We start from the raw sequence: 16,794 nt of genomic DNA, 5'->3' as shown, positions 1-16,794 counted from the left end.
GGTCGTTTCCCGATTTATCTTTTGTTTAGAATCTATGTAAACAGAGCTTGCGCCGGCTTGGCGTCAGATGAAAGCCCTGTACAAATGTTCCATATTCTACAGCGCACATAATAACCCAACTGTAATCTAATACGAGTCGAATTAGTATTGCAATCAGCGATGCCTCGTGTGCAGCACCCCCCATTTCCGCTTGACATTATCGATAACATTTAATATACCAAGATGTTTTCTCGTTCATTCTTGCTTTACACTTGTACAATACATAATCCTTAAGCTTAATGCCAGTAGCCATCGTCCAGTTTATGAAAAAGACAAGAAAAATCTTCGTATAGAACTGTGCGCTTCACAGTTCCAGCGGTATGGTGTTTGGCTGTTACGCGCGACGTTGTGAGGGAGAGAAAGAGAGAGAGAGAACTGTCGCTCCCGCTGACGTACTAGTGGAAGATAGTTCTTTTTTTCTTATAATTTCCTTTTTACACGTGTCTGTTTCCTTTTACACAATACACAAAGGCTAATTTTCTGGAACAGCACTCCCACTAATTTTAGCTACCAGCCGCCGCTGTTTCCAATTATTCCGACTTGTGAAGATCGGACTAGGTTAGGTTATTTCCTAAGTTCCGGTTTGTCGTAAGCGTTATGTTACATAACAATGTACGCGTGTATCAAGTCCACTCTGGATAGAAATGTTCGCAAACAGAAACATTAGTGTCCACATTGAACTTGGCGAACAACGTGCGAGTAGATTAGATAAGCAACTATAAACTTTAAGTATTGCTAGATCTTTCAATGTATGCTGAGTCGTAACGATTCTGATACGGCGTATGATACAAATTACACGCGTAAGAATTTGCGTTGGGAGGGTCTGTCGTATTAGTAAATAAAACGTATCTATGAAAACATTTTTATGGGCGGAATTCATTGCAGCGATAAGCGATAGTTTTCGCGAATATCTCGGAAAGTTGTTCGAAATGTTAATTTCTACGAAATATTTCAAAATCATCGAAATCAGAGAGGAGGCAAATGTTTTGCAGTTTGACCTAAATTTTCAATGCTTGGACAATTGGACATTACATAATTAGTTGCTCGAATATAAATTATTCCTCGCTGTGACACCGAGGTCGGGTCGTACATGTGGAATTTAAATAAGCTTGCACACGACAGGAAGTCGGAGATCGATGCACTGCAAATTAAAAACAATCTCTCAATGAATAGTTTATGCAAACAAACGAGTAACCAACGGCTGCAAACTAGCAACGTTCAAGCTATCGATATTCGAACATTGAAAAATTTGAATGGTCGAGTAATTGAACAATTTAACGCTCGAGACAGCAATTGTTAATCGAGTCACTCCGCGTATCAAGAAAATTACCTCCATTAGAATTCCCAAATGTCCTAATGGGACTCGAGTTTCCTCCAATTACATAAATTACTCTAAACAGGAAATTTTAACCCACTGCGTCACATCAACAAAATTGGAAAACAAGGTGGATCGTGTAAATTACAATTTGATTCAATATAAATTTAAAGCGAAATTAATGATTCACTTAGCTTGAGCGACGTGAACGATTCAATACTAATCCAAACCGAAATGGACGCTGCAAATTCCAATTCCGGTTGAATATTCCAATTTAATGATACTTTAAACTGTTCAATTTGATTTTTATTGGATCATCCACACTGTTGAACCATGACGAACAGCATAATTCTGGTCTAGATTATCATTCAATCAAATAGCAATTTACATGTCGCTCTCAATGCAACGAATAAATTTCGTACAGCCAAAGAGGACCGTGTAATTTCGTTTTAATGCAGCTTGCGTATTACAATAATATTACAATCGCGAATGTTTAATGTTCAAGAACTGGAATCTCGACAGAGGCGAATTAAGTCATAAGCGGACTAAGCAGCCGCGTGGGGCACCGGATAGCAAAGCGACCTGAAGAGGCCCCAAGATCTTGAAATATCTTTCGTATCGCGAGCGAAGTCGTAAAACAAAAAAGGTAGCTATTATCGCCAAATGTGATTGATCAATGTTATTAACCTTGTCGTTTTACGCGAGCCTCTATCACGAAAGGGGAAAGACCGTTGATAATTTCTGCCAGATATCGTTGATAGTGTACGGTGTGCCTAGCCGTGATAATTGTGAAGAGGTGACCGAGAACTTTGAAAGCGGCTCGTGGCCTGAACGACGAGAAGGTCTAGGGGAACTCCCGAAAGCGGCGAGGCCGATTGGCTGGGAAGGAGTCCCGATCCCTGCCGGTGACGGTCATTATTACAGCGCTGCAAACGCTGTTGCCGTTACTGTTTAGTCTGATCGCTCGTCGAACGAACAACCACCGCGGACAATCGTGTCTGTTAACTGGACGCGTTGTTCTCTCCAAAATCGTAACCTTCCTCTTTTGATCGGTCCACTGGACTAAAGAGGGAAATCCGTTCGAGCAAATCGTTTCTGCTCGCTGGCTTCCAGAACGAGTGGAAGTGGAACCGTTCGAGAAGCAGAGAGTACGAGGCGGTAACACGAGAAGTGTGGTATCGGTGATATCAGATCTAACTTGCGAATGGTTACGACGATCAAGAAGTCGTAGAGAGTACGATTAGCCCGCGTGGTTCGAGTGATTCGTGGCTGAGAGCAATCTTTCGTTTCTATTCGATTAGAAAATTGTGAAAGATAAGAACGGTCTTGGGGTCATTAAAACTGTTGAGGAAAGAAAGAAGAATATTAATCGCAGAAAACGTAGACTTAGTTCAGTAATCGTTTGATACAGAAGATTCTACGACACGACTTAAAACCACGAATTAAAAAAAAAACAATTCGATAGCGATATCGAAAATGACCGCTCACCTCGTCGAGCCACAGGAATAGACAAATGAACCTGACCATCCTCGAGAACATCGAGATCAGCGAAGTCAGATTCATCCGGGCGATCGTCCACGAAGTGCAACGTTCAAGAACATATAGGAGGCTGGATTAACGAAAACGACGAGAAACCACTCGCGATTATCGACTCGACTCGTCAACGGAAAAACAACGACTCCGGGGAAATCGATCTGGACGCGTTGCATAACGCGCGTTCCTCGCAGTTTCGAGTTACAAAGAATTACCTCTAAGGTTACGTCGCTGCAGCGAAAGATTGGAAAAAATACGATCGTCACTGGAGAAACATGGGCGTGAGGGAGTTGACGAGTAAGAAAATCTCCGGAGACGGCCTCTCCTTGAGCCTGCGCTGCAACGAGCAGTACCTCCAAGTTACCGGGGACGGATGCGACATCACGATGTCGAAGAACCGTGGAAGCATTAAAATAATCGGCGACGGATGTCGACTGAGGATCGAGCTGAACACTGGGGACGTGGAATACACCGGTGACGGAGGACAGATCCTCTTGGGCCCGAAATCAGTCAGAGACAGGGTGAAATACATTGGCGACGGAGGTAGAATCAGTGTCGACGGTGATTCGAGGACGAAGAGCCGGAAGTCGAAGGAACCTTCCAGGGAGCAGACAGGGAAAGGATTAGACGCGATGAAGGATGCTGAGAGGGATTGGAATTGTTCGAAGAGCAAGGAAGAGGCGGAGAACGAATCGAATAGAAGGAAAGAGGCGGAAAACGAATCGAGTAGAAGAAAGGAGACGAAGCGAAGCGGTGCTCGTCGCGAAGAGGAGAAAATGGGTGGTTTGGTTGGAGCTAGGATTATTACTAGTATTCAGTACGGCGAGAAAATTGTGAAGAGAACGCTCGTGAATCCGCAGGGGCGAGTCAGAACTTTGGACGGGGTTTCCTTCGTGGAGATCGTGCCAAAGCAGACTAAAACGAAGATCGAGGTGAAGTGAAAGGAACGATTGGGTAAACGGTAAGAGAAAGAGTGAAAGATGATCGTGTTTAAACACGTTCCGTACCCGGACGTGTGCGATCCACGCTGAATTTTTCTGTTCAAGCCATTTCAAATGGCTTGTATTTTATTGGTCAGTATTTAAATATGAGTCTATTCTGCTTTATATTGTCCGTTTATTAATTTCATACTGATTGCAATAATACTATAACCAATGATTAATTCCACAATGACCTTTTTTTATTATTATTCGTTATTTATATACTAATCGTTTACTATTTTTACATTAATCTTTTGGTAACAAAATACTGATTAAAATAGCGATTTAAATACTGACCATTTCATTTGTTGCCATTTGAAATTCTCATTGTAAAACGGAAAACGCAAGCAAATTTGTAGTATAAACTCTTGCTGTATTATGTGCCTTAAGCTTTACACCCTTTTCGTGATAACTGGTCTTCGTACTATCATAAAAATTGTCAAGTCATGCCAGAAGCAAACTATCTGTATTAACTTGAAATTGCGAAATATCGATTTCAGTGTTTAGAAAACATCGTAAGAAAAAGCTTTCTGAGAAAAGACTGAGGCAATGCAGAGCGTAGCGATTGAAAGTCTGAATGAAAAATTCAACGCGCAGTGTTAAAAATTAGCTAACGCAAATGGAGAATGATTTAATCGTAAGTGGAATTGTTGTTTTGATAAAAATGAGTCAGATGGTCGAAGAAGCTCAATTCGACGGTTAATGGACGTAATGGTTCGTGGAACACCATGTTTGCTAAGAAATGGGGGATGCCTCTAGTTATGTAGACGCGGAGGAATGTATACTTCCACGTAATCGATCAGGCTGGAATGAAAGTTGTCCTTGATTCCCGTTCCTTATTTTCGTACAAGGAAAAAACAAGACGCTTTCTTGATTCGTGTACGATTTTAAATATTATTTACGTATGCTTGCTGGGTACTTTGTAAGCCACCAGAACGAACGAGCTACACGACTTATTTTCTTAATCGGAACTTTTGCATTTGTTATTCATTTTTGTACTAGTTGCATATGTGAATAAGTATCCGATATAATCCATGGGCATTCGTCGCTGTAACGATGATAAACGATTAATCGACGTTTTGTCAATGTCAATATCGATCAGTATTACCGCCGTTTCTTGCGTATTTATTGTTATCGTTCACATTGTAACGTGTGCGATAAAAGATACCATAGTTCCTCGCAAAGAAAAAAAACAGAAATGAACAATTTTTATGGCAATGCATACCTCGCACTTTTTCGCTTCAGCGTTTGTCACTCGTATTCTCTGTTTCTTTTATCAAATTTATTTATTTACATCCTTTTTTAGATACCGTTACGTACAATAAAATATGGCTCAGCTTCGACAGAAGCATTCTAAAATATGCGTAATTATTTACCTAAAGTATTTATGCATGTTGGCTGATTAAATTCCACGTGTCTGCTTCATTGTCACAAAGCCCTTCGCTGTCACTGTAAAGAATATTTTATATCAGAGAACACTACTTCATTAGCTCACTTAGTTTTACACCTTGCTGACTCAGACAGTAAATTGGAAAGTGTTCAGAAGTATTTGATATAAATATAATAAGTCAAGTAATTAAATATCTTTATCACAACTGGTAATCGTAGAGTAAATTACTTCTATTCTCCTTTCTCAACTAACAATAAGTAACAAAAGATTTTTTCACACGTACAAATAGAATACTGAAAGTATTACGAAGAATCTAGAAATACCATGCTGGTACTAGAATTCCATGAAATCTATTGTACCAAAGACACTCGATGAGATCTATCGTGTTCAATGTACCCTTTCCAACGCGCCCAATTATTCCACTTTCCTATGAGATACAATACAATTAACGCTTCCAACCGTGTTACCTCACTGATTGACATCACAATGGCTCACGAGCCCCATATATTCCTTCCAGGTCGAGATATTTATTCATACAAAGTCGCTTCCTCATCAGCCTCACTAATCGCACGACATCGTTGGATCTACATCAGCTCGACCATTGATTCACTGACTTCTAATTCAATATAACTAAATGATAACAAACAAACGCTTAACAGTTGAACCGAATAAATCTACTTACACCAATCGCTGAACCAATCTCGGTAAATCATAAAAAAAAAAAAAAAAAAAACAGATTTAAAGAGAAAAACTTCGATAAGATATCCATAATCTGTTGCTTTATCGTTGATTCACGTGGCAGGAACGAACGTGTATACGTACAGATAGAAATCGACAGGGATCGATTCCGATCGCGGACATTCGGGGAACCCCACGGAGGCGTCCGCGTTTCCGTTCGAACGGCCGAGGACTCTATATGGGCACGGTATCGCGCACGAGAGCGGATACGTTCGTTCCTTCATTAATTCAATGAGGACCGCGCCATTCAGAGCCTCCGTCCGCCTCTCTGACCCAACTTTCAGCCGGCGCAAAGGTCGCCAGTCGTAATGGAGGTCAACCGGGGATCGTTAGCTAAGTTTCTTACTCGAGAGAACTCGTTTTACTTTATTAAGATCACTGGGGAACCGGCGTACGAGCGAGAGGGAAAATAAGGACAGAGACAACCCTCGTTTAGCCGCGTTGTGTTTCTACGATTTCGGTAGAGCGAACCCTTGCGCAACACCGTTTCGGAATTAAAGAAATCCCCGAACAGGGAATGTCGATCGCCATGCCGCGCACGCATTCGTACACGGTGAATTAATCTCGTTGAAATCTACAAGGAAGTAGGTTCTCAACGAGCTATTCGAACCTTGAAACGTACTTAAAAAATACAACTCGGACTTTCCTCGATACTTATACATAATTTACGTTATAAACATTTTCAATTTGAGATAAGACACCCGGTAGAGTACCATTTACGCTACGATTTCATGTTTTGCAAAAGATTGTTTCAAAAATGGAGAAAAAGATAATGAAAGAGAGGGTACTTGACGTTTACGCATCCTCGATGAGTACCTGCTTGAGAATAAAAGGAGAAGAGGGACAGAAAGGGAAAAAACAAAAAGGGGAAAAAAGAGGAGCTTTAGGGCGAGGCAACGAAAAGAGCGTTTGAGACAAAACGAGGGGCGACAAAGTCGATCGGCGCGGATGCAATTAACAAAATACAGCGGGGATGAATAGAGCACGCCGAACGCCCGCTAAACTTCTACCCTAACTCAGCGAAACGTGCACTCGTTAATGAGGCCACGTGTACCTCTTCGCGCGGTCGACGTTGACGCTACGTACCGGGTGTTGCTCGCGTAAATACAGTCGCTATCGTCCATAAATAATATTTCAAATATTAACCACTTCTTCACAAGCTTTCCTTCGATTGAAATTTTAATACAATTGCAAATACTGTTCGAAGTTATTTAATCGTTAACGTCCCTATCTAACGGTATCTACTATTCTATAGGAAAAACAATTATAAAAAAAATGACTGAAACAAATACTCAAGTCCTTAAAGTCGCTTAGAAGTTTATTTTATTTCTCTAAGAATGATATCTCGAATTACTTGTCCTCATTCTGGACTATGGTACACGTGGAAGAAAAATATAATATTTAAGAGTAATAGGAAATGGCAAGGCTAACCACAGTCTGTACATCAGAAACTGTTTATCAGATGGTAACGACGCTAGTCGCAATGCGGATGGAACGTCCGTAACCTGACAACATCGGAGACGTTAGTTGTACACAGTAACGAAAGTCTGATTGGTCTTATTGGAGAAATGTCAGGGTCGCGCGGTTCAATTTTATTTATTCTGGAAACATTCAGCCGACTAGTGAAAGAGATCCAATATTCGAAACTTTGGGTATCACTGTATAGATTAGACACTTGCTGTAACCCCTATTACATACACGTCCACCTTGCATCTCGCACGGTTATAAAACGTGTGCCCTAATTACTCCACATCTAATTGCGACTTAAGGAAATAAATCATCGCAGAATCGAAATAAATATTTTTCGTTACGACACAAAATTTTTAGTTTCATTTTGCTTCCGTCGAACTGTCCAACGTATGAAACGTTCACGACGCGTTCAACGACTGTGATGGTCGATATTACGTGATCTTCGCGTCGCAAAAATATCGCGGTTGCACGATTCGCATTTAGATTCACGTTTAATTCAGAAGTGGAAAATAGTAAACGTTCCAGGCGTTTACAAGCTGTTCAGAGCAACCCGGCTGGAAACGCGCGTTTTCCACGCACGTTTGCACATCGTCGTCCTCGTCGTTTTCGCACCGGCGTTTAACTCTCAACGAAGTCTCTTTTCCAGCGTTTGCGTCGGGAATTGAGCAACGAGGTAACAACGATTTCGCAAATTTTAAAAATCAGTGAAACTTGAATTCCTTTCGCCGCTGCAAAATTTATGGCTATATTAAAATTATTTTAACGTATCGTCCGATGCAGACCAAACCTTTAATGCTTAATAACGTGAACGAATACTTAAGTTCGCTTGATTATAGCGATGGAAACGATTCTAAACCAGCAACTAATTCGAAGCGGATTCTACCGATGAAATCGATCGCTCGATCGCACCTGTATTCTTGAATACCGATCCCTCGCCTCCACGATATACACGCTGATGAAAGAACGCGATAACGGAGAGGATTAGCGGCGAAAATAGAGTTAAATGGATTGCATTATGTAGACGGCGCATAAGAATGGCGACAGGAAAGATCGCGCAGGAAGCCTTTTATGCAATTTCGTGCCGTGATCCGCACGAAGACGAAACCAAATAAGGTAGCGCCGCGTGTAACGCGAAAAGAACTGGCGACTAGCCCTGTTGCGTGATCCATTTTTTCCTCTCTCTCTCTTTTTCTCTCTCCTGTCTGGCGCTTGGCGATCGTCAACCGTTCTTGTTAACGGTCGTTTGCTCCTTTCGACAAAAGGAACGTCATCCGATAGCCTCGTGATATCGCGAGACGCGATCGATTCGAAGAGCAACTTCCTCGTTTCACCATAAAAGTAGTAAAAACGGATTTTTACGTTCCTTTACGAAATTGACGTTACGTAAAATTTGCGTTGCCCCGCGTGAAAGTATCCCGTCATTGCGACGGGTAAACAACCAGGATCGGAATTATTTTGTAACGATTCATGCCGCGAGCCGTTTCTATCGCGATCGACAGAAATTGCTCGGACGTGACGCGGTAATTAAACATTTTTTGCTCCCAATGAGAAACGATACTTCATCAAGGAAATTATTCCTTCAATTATCAAACACTGTTTCTTTCATCTTGATCGAACGCGAAATATAATTCCGAGTTCCTCGTCGAGTCTTCTAAAATATAAATGCGAGCGCAAAGGGTTAATTATCTTTTTAATTAAGTCTATTGTGTATTAAATTCTGACGTAACTAGAGATGATGCAATTGTATTGTTACTTTAGGATTATATACTCCCGAATGCCTCGCGATATTTCGTAATGGGGAAGAAAAAAAAGTTAAATAACCAGAGAACCCTTGGGAACGCGAATGCCACGAGGTATTCATTGTGCCCCGTTATTGAATGCAAACAGCTATATCTCAGAGATAACCAAACATTTCTGTTTTAACTTACAACATTCTCAGAGACTAAATCACTGTAATCGCCCATCTGGTGACTTAACGCTGAACATTCAGCAGTAAATTGCTGGTTGCTTAATTGCAAGTTATTGCTTATCTCGAATTACCTGATATTAATTCGACACATCAAGATGAAGAAACGGGTCTCGCTCGATGGTCGACGCACACCGGTTCTCCCTCCCCGCTTCGCAAATCAGGGTTGTATTTAGGGTTGCGGTTATGCCAGTTGAATCACCAGGGTTATTGATATTTCGCGCGTAAGATATTTATAAATAAACTATAGATACGGTTACAGCGTCCCATCGTCTTTTTTTTATGGGAATTAGTTCAGAAAGGGAGAGAGAGAAAGCGAGAGATTCTACTTGCCGGTTGGATCGAGTCCAACTTCTGGCCGTTACTGGATTCTACTCGAAAATATTTCCGAGTGAATTACGGTGGTAAAAAGTCGAAATTTCCGAGAGTTCCAGCTGCTTTCACGCTACTGGATTGTAAAGTGAATGTTATGCTTCGCGTAGGTTCTAAAGAATACCAGGAAGTAGCCTGCAGAGGATGATTTACGGGTCTCTCTTTCTTTCTAACAGAACAGTTCAATTGTTGACAATTACTTCGGATCGAACACCTGGTCTGTAGGATCGTATTACGACAAATCCTACGAATACGGGCGACCAGCTTTATTGTGCGTTTCACTGGCATTTACAGCCCATCTTCAGTGACAGTTGGACATCCATTAGTTAAATAATTTTGGAAGTGCGATACTTTGATCGCAGAAAGATTGCTAATGTTGCTGACGATATGGTGTTCAGAATATTCGAGCCAAAGTATGATGAGTAACGTCGAGTTTTGCTTCTGAATCACGTTATAACTATTTATATCAAATTCTGCATCGCAGTTCGAGCAAGCAACCCCTATTACACAATATCGAGTAAGAAGTTGTTAAAGAGTCAAATAATCGAATGGAAATTGGGAAAGGGGAGTAAAAAATATAACAAATATAAATAAACTAAAAGAATCACACTTACACCCTATATATCTCTAATAATCAATTTCAACTGTCACAGGAATAATAAGGCCCCATCTAGCTGGACAATTTTTATCTTTGGAGAGCTTACAATTGTCTGCAACTCTTATAAAAGCAGTCGAAATAAGCTACTTCTACGAGTATAATTTAATTTTCCCCATTTTCATCCTAAAAGAAGTTGAAACCTTTTTACTTCCTGTAAACTCCAATTTCTGCCGTTCACGGTGCCGTAAATTGAATAAAACCCGCATAAGTATAATTATACAATAATCTAAAACAGTACTAACAGATAGACCAAAACTACTAATATACGTAGATACTTGTGTTTTAGAAAAAAATATTATGTGTCATTTAAAAAGACATAAATGCCAATTGAGTAAAGGAGTAGAAACTGTACCCCACATACCAATTCATCATATTAAAAGTAAAATATCTCCCAAATTAATGAAACCTTAATACAACAGACTGAATCTATTAAACAATGTACATCCGTTTCTATGCTATGGAAAACTATTCATCTTTTGAAATCATTTAGCTTTAGCCTGGAAAGTATTTCCAGTGATGCACCCTGCATAGATAATGTATACAGTGCACGGTACACCAGATTCATAGTTGTTTACAAAAATAAATCTCAAGTCTTGCCTTCTGTTCCATCCTGAGGAAAAATTAAAAGTTGACTCACCCCCTGTACATCTGAATAGCTACCCTCGTGGGGCGTACAACCCGCCCTAATTCCCACACCGGCGCAACCGAACTACTCAGATGCATCAATCAACGATTACACCACCGTCCTATCGGCCGTTTTCTCGCCGCAGGCGCGCGAAAGCGACATCGATCCACCGTCGAGACGAAGAGGAGCAAAACGACCGGTGAGTCAACGATCCCCGCGATGATGCGAGCCGTTGCATCATCCACCGACGAATGTCCCTTCGACTACGTCGAAGACGTGACCAAAAAAGGCATCCACGCGTATCAAGCGTGCAACGAACGCGCGAAACGCTGTTCGCGCGTCGCCGGACAGCGTCCGTCGAATTCTGGCTGGACCAGTGTCAGAAAAAGGAACGAAACGGGAATAGATCGTAATCTAACGGCGGGATGAACGACCTTAGAGTCGGGATGAAATTTCGCCGGGAAAGCCATCTGGCTGGGTGGCTTTTAGCGAGTTTGCATTTACCTCGTGGACACTCGAGATAGTCTCGAGTAGCTTTCGGAAGTCCCCATGCTCGAGCTGAACATATGGCGCAACGTTTTCAGCGCGGAATTGGAACCCGCTACGAAACCACTTTCCTGGCGACGTCTTTTATTTCGATTCCACCGAGCGGCCCAATGTTTTCTTTCTTCTTATTATCCCGCGCGCTTTGTATTTTTTGCCTGTCTAATTTTTCTGGAGAATTGCTGCTCGCGACGAAACCGCCTCTCCGTAGACCTGGTTTATTCCATGTATATTAGACGAAACGAGCGTCATTTCCTTAATATTTTTTCGTTCGTATTAACTGAAATAAATGCCCTTTTTAATTTTCGGAATATGCTTTAATTCGATTGAAATTTGTTATACGAGACGATCTTTTTTTAGGAGTTTAGGAAGGTTGTACTAAGGCAGCCTCATTTGTATGCTACAGGTTTAAGTAACCGTGATGCATGCAGTCGACGGTGTTAAATCGTGGGTGGGTAGTAGTAATTGGTTACGTGATGAGAAAGTAGGATTCTTGTCAGTAGTGATAAGTTGGATGTTCGCTCTACATCCAGGGCATACGACAAAAATAGACCTTACATTTCACAAGAAATAAAAAACAATCATACTAAAATCATTCCGTACTAATAATGTGGCATTTGTGAATACAACTGTAATGTAGGTACCATTTTGTGCCTTTGAGGTAACTACTAATCAAACTAAGATTGGTCTATTAATGACTTTCTCTTGAACGCCCACGAGACGATCGTGGAATGAGTAATAATCTCGTGTGTTGGCATACGCGTGACTATTTCTAAAAGTATATAGAGGTAATTATAAACATACGCATACGTGTCAATATCCCTGAATAGGTTACAATGAATCTTCTATTTCATCCCTGTCTCAAATGTTGGTAACAAACTGGACTCGCTGTGCGTTGCTGCGCCAGCGAGATGAAGCCATGGTGCGTTCTTTGCATGCCGGTTGGGCCGCGCGTTCGCCACGCAAATATTATGGCGAGGTCACAGATGGCCTGGCAGAAAACGAGCAAACCACCCCGCCAGAAACGACAGCGTCAAAGGTGAACGGTTCGACGCCAGGAATAACCATACAGCTTATTTTTATAATCTACGCGTCGCGTGTCGACGGTGCGTTACACCAGAATTTGCATACCCAGTTTACGAACCTCTGGTGCAGGCGCACGGATATTAAGTCAAATGCGAATTAAATTGGCCCGCGTAAAATCTACGCGATTCATTATGAGTCGATATTTTGTATCGTTCGTAGAAGAAGTTTAGATGCACGGAGAATCCTAAGTGACAACCACCGATCCCTAGCCCGCGTCTCGACAAGTGGAGCTTTAGACGCGTCTCTCGCGTCGAGAACCGGACTCTCACTTCTAGCTGCCTGACCTACGACACTGAGCATCTATTCTTGGCTGCTTTAATTTCCTCCCGATTGGTGTGACCGGAGTTGAGAAACGGAGACTCGCGAAATCGTTCCCTGCAATCGATAAAGTTACGGTTCTTGAATTTAACGTACGCACGTGGTAATTAACGCGTCGCACACGTGCTGCCCGTGCTTTTTCTTTCTACTCGTTTCGTGAGTTGCGTACCTCCTGCGCGTATGTCGCATACGAATCAGATGTGTTTTACATATCGAAGTATACAGGGTGTTGCGTCTTCAATTATATGCGTTTTTTAACCAATTGAATTCTTCGCTGGAATGGAAATTCGAAACACGAAAGTAAAAGGTTTAAATAATCCTAACTGAGAAGTCTCTGTAAATGAAGTAATTATATGTACTGCAACTGAAGGGAATACGAAGTTGGAGAAAAGAAATGATGTATATGAAAGCCAAACCAGTAACAGCTTATGTACATAAAATTGTGGCGTACTAAACGTTCTATTCTACATACTATAATTTTTCTATTGTCACGTCCCACTACAGCTGATCAAGCGTTAGACCAAGCGACATACTGTCTTGCACCCCTCGTAATTCGGAGGATTAGGCCTGCGTGCCAACCATGGGGTAATGGGCCGCAAGTGCTAGAGCAGTATGCCTGCACCATAAAACCCAAAACAACAAATTCTTGATCTGCAAACATCTGGCATCCTGTTAACCTCCCTCTATTTCACTGTTGCGCCTTCTAACCTACAAAATTTCCTATCTTAAACTCAATCATCGAAAACCATTTTATCTACCAGTTTAATACGAAACGTTTTGTAAGTTCTGAGAGTAATTTTGCACTTAAGACTACGTGTCTACATATACGAAAATAAAATTACCTCGAGTTGCTCTCCAGAGTCAATTTGACCCATACATACAATACGAGAAACACTTACATATGTATATACACATTGCTAAATTTGACCCTCGAGAGCAACGCGATGGCTGTACTTTCGGTTAGACACGTACCCTAAATCGCTTTGTTCATAATCTTGTTTCAAAGAAAGAACAGTGCAAAGCAACTCTCAACGAAGAAAGAGTTATGCTAAACTCTCGCGTAATGCTATGTAATAAAATGTGAGAATTCTCCTTTTCATTCAAGTCGAGTGCAGCATGACTTATTATTTTCATCGCTACCAATTTTAAAGAAGATTTCTTATAGTTGTACTAGAGTCTGTTGTATTCGCATTTAACGTGAAACCCTGTAGAATTTCTATTCTTGCCTGACTGTACATTACTTGGATAATTTTCGAATTCTCAACGCAACACTGAGAGCCGTTCTATCATGCCTTAATCGAGCTGCTGCGAAGCAAGACGAAGGACAAACAAAAACACACATAAGTAAAAGTGACCGTGACTTTTATGGACCGGCATATGTATATTGCTGAACAAGTGTTTCAAAAGATTGAATTACTTCGTATAACATAATAATATACCAGAACAAAAATTGTATTAAATTAAGCAATTTTCCAAATATTAGAACTCATAAAATATCTGAACATTTTTCTTTCTTCTTCTGCCCTAATATTTAAACTTACATATGCAATAAATAAATCGTACATTACATTTTAATATAGTGTAATACAATTCCGTTTTCAATAGGCATAAAAATATTAAAATTACTCACTGTGTACCTAATATATCGTGCGGTAAGTATCGCGTTGTGAGACATTGTATCCCACACTGTCTCGCCTCATATCTCGTTCCCTTTATTTCTGCGCCCGTAAGTGCCTACCCCACACATTAACCGCACACAATTTACGCGCACATGCGCCGTCAAAGTTCTTTTTTTCGATTACGCAGACCGCACATGTGCGTTAAAACGCTGCGCCGGGCAGTAGTGGCTGTCGGCCGGTTTAAACGTCGATCGTGCGAATCGAAAGCAGCCGCAGACCGCGTTTAATATTTCTGTTCCACGCGTTCGATGACTCAATGACGGGCCACATGGTGGGGCGCCCCCCAGTGGAACGATCTTTGCGGGGTTCACCGAGGGCGAGCGTATGGACGGCCACGTGTGCACTGCGAGCCAGATAAATCTACTCGCGTTAACCCTGCCCGTTTTCATCGTATTTACACACCATCTACACCATGGGTCAATGTAACCCGCCTACGGTACTAGTGTTCCCTGTACCAGCCAGAAATAATAAATCTATCGGGGTCCCTTCCAGTATTTAATCAATGCTCGAATCGATTTTTGCGTTTCCGTTTCCCACTGTACGATAACTTTTACTCGATAAATCTACGTATATCTGTTTTATTAAATGTTAAATGCGTATCGTAACTTTTTGAGATGGAGTTGTAGAGAATGTTAATGAATATAATGCGCTCAACATGTGCGAGGAAACAGGAAGGACAAAATAATAGAAAGCGGATGTAAAAGAAAATTCAGGAAGCTACCATATCGCGGTAAAATCAAAATATTTGACGAATGGATAGGAAGGAACAGACTAAATAATAATAGCTAGGTTTAGATACGGAGACGGTGAAGAGGAAAATAGATTCCAGAATCATGTATGCAGACTGTGTGAGTCAATAAAGAAACGCCGGAACATTTAGCAGAAGATTGTAACAGCGCGAAGGAAACAAGGAAAACGATGTGCGAATTATTGAAAGATAGAGGAGAATCAACGGAATGGACGAGAGAGATAATAAACGGAAGAGAAGCACGCGAAAAAGGAAAAGTAAAAGTATAAACGTATCAAATGGAATATAAGTTCCATATGTACAATAAAAAGAGACATTAGTAATAGTTACATTAGACATTAGACATTAATAACTAAGAATAATAGTAGACCTGTTACGATATAAAAAATTCCAGTTAATGGAACGAATGTCGGATCGAGTTCGTGAAATCGACGGAGAAGAAGGATCGTCTTATTTCTACGTTTGAAATGGGTGGAATTCGCTCGAGACTGATTTACACAGTGGCTGTCGCGTAAATCTGGAAGCGTTAAAAACGGTTCGCTTCACGGCAGTCGGTCGATGGAGGACGCAACGTAGCGGATACGCAACATCGACTCGCATATCTCTTTTGTCGAGTTCTTTCTATCAGAAGCATTTATTTTTAACGCGTTTTAAACAAAAAATAGAGTCGACATAAATAGAATATAAAGTTTCAAGCTTGAATTGAATTTCGAAGATGCAAAAAATTAGAAATGTTCGATTTCTCTGATTTTGATTTTTTTACCAAATGAAAATGTTATGCTGCTTAATTATATATAACCGCACCATGAATCACGTGTTCTTCGATAATTATAAAACTGGAGTATGTACACTCGTGTCTTCGAAAAAAAAAGTGAGGGTTTCTAATTGGAGCGCGTGAGTACGCTCTCTGCGTCTAAAGGGTCAACGAATATTAATAGCTAAATACAAATATAAAATGATTAACACCGTGCTTGTGGACATTTTATACCGATAAAATGACTTGCAACAGATGGATACGTTTCCCGATGACTGCAAGTAGCGACTCATGTTGCAAGCTGAATATTTAAAACAATATGATGTATCTATAACAAGGTGAAAGTCTAAAAATTACGATAATAAATCAGAAAATAATGCAGCGATCATATGTTGTATCTATAAAAAACTTTCTAACACAAAGTGAATTAAAAGATCATCGTAATTCAAAAACATTGTTACAATTGAAAGTAACTGGCGGAAATATTAGCTCTAAAGTAGACTTCGACTAATTTTATTTATACGGTCCTAAGATCATGGATCGCGTGAATCCCGGTAATTTCAATTTAACAAATATACTT

General features: G+C 40.8%; 3 protein-coding genes across 10 annotated transcripts in view; 1 reads left to right on the top strand and 2 right to left on the bottom strand.

Moving 5' to 3' along the window:
• Nucleotides 1–16,794, bottom strand: part of LOC143423653 (uncharacterized) — a 121,093-nt gene that overhangs the window by 64,810 nt on the left and 39,489 nt on the right. The gene's annotated exons all lie outside the window — the stretch shown is intronic.
• Corn (microtubule-binding protein cornetto) overlaps nucleotides 1–16,794 on the bottom strand; it is a 34,087-nt gene that overhangs the window by 10,958 nt on the left and 6,335 nt on the right. For 7 of the 8 annotated variants that reach the window (XR_013102488.1, XR_013102492.1, XR_013102501.1 and 4 more), the window contains exon 1: nucleotides 2,843–2,925. The exons of the other annotated variant lie outside the window; for it this stretch is intronic. Coding sequence is in view for 4 of the 7 variants with exons in the window: in XM_076904161.1 (XP_076760276.1) it covers nucleotides 2,843–2,917 (75 nt within the window). In the remaining 3 variants the exon portion in view is untranslated. Of the gene's footprint in view, nucleotides 1–2,842; nucleotides 2,926–16,794 lie in introns of those variants that run through there. 8 annotated transcript variants of the gene reach the window in all.
• Nucleotides 3,130–3,835, top strand: LOC143429065 (uncharacterized). The gene has a single exon (XM_076904495.1). It carries the CDS (start codon nucleotides 3,163–3,165, stop codon nucleotides 3,826–3,828), a length of 666 nt encoding a protein of 221 aa, XP_076760610.1. The 5' UTR covers nucleotides 3,130–3,162; the 3' UTR covers nucleotides 3,829–3,835.

Source organism: Xylocopa sonorina, chromosome 1 (assembly GCF_050948175.1).
Source record: "Xylocopa sonorina isolate GNS202 chromosome 1, iyXylSono1_principal, whole genome shotgun sequence".
Lineage (NCBI taxonomy): Eukaryota > Metazoa > Arthropoda > Insecta > Hymenoptera > Apidae > Xylocopa > Xylocopa sonorina.
This window is presented reverse-complemented; position numbering and strand designations above follow the sequence as displayed.

What these genes read in the sequence shown, in the direction of transcription:
- LOC143429065 (XM_076904495.1), top strand. Translation starts at nt 3,163, where the DNA reads ATGGGCGTGAGGGAGTTGACGAGTAAGAAAATCTCCGGAGACGGCCTC.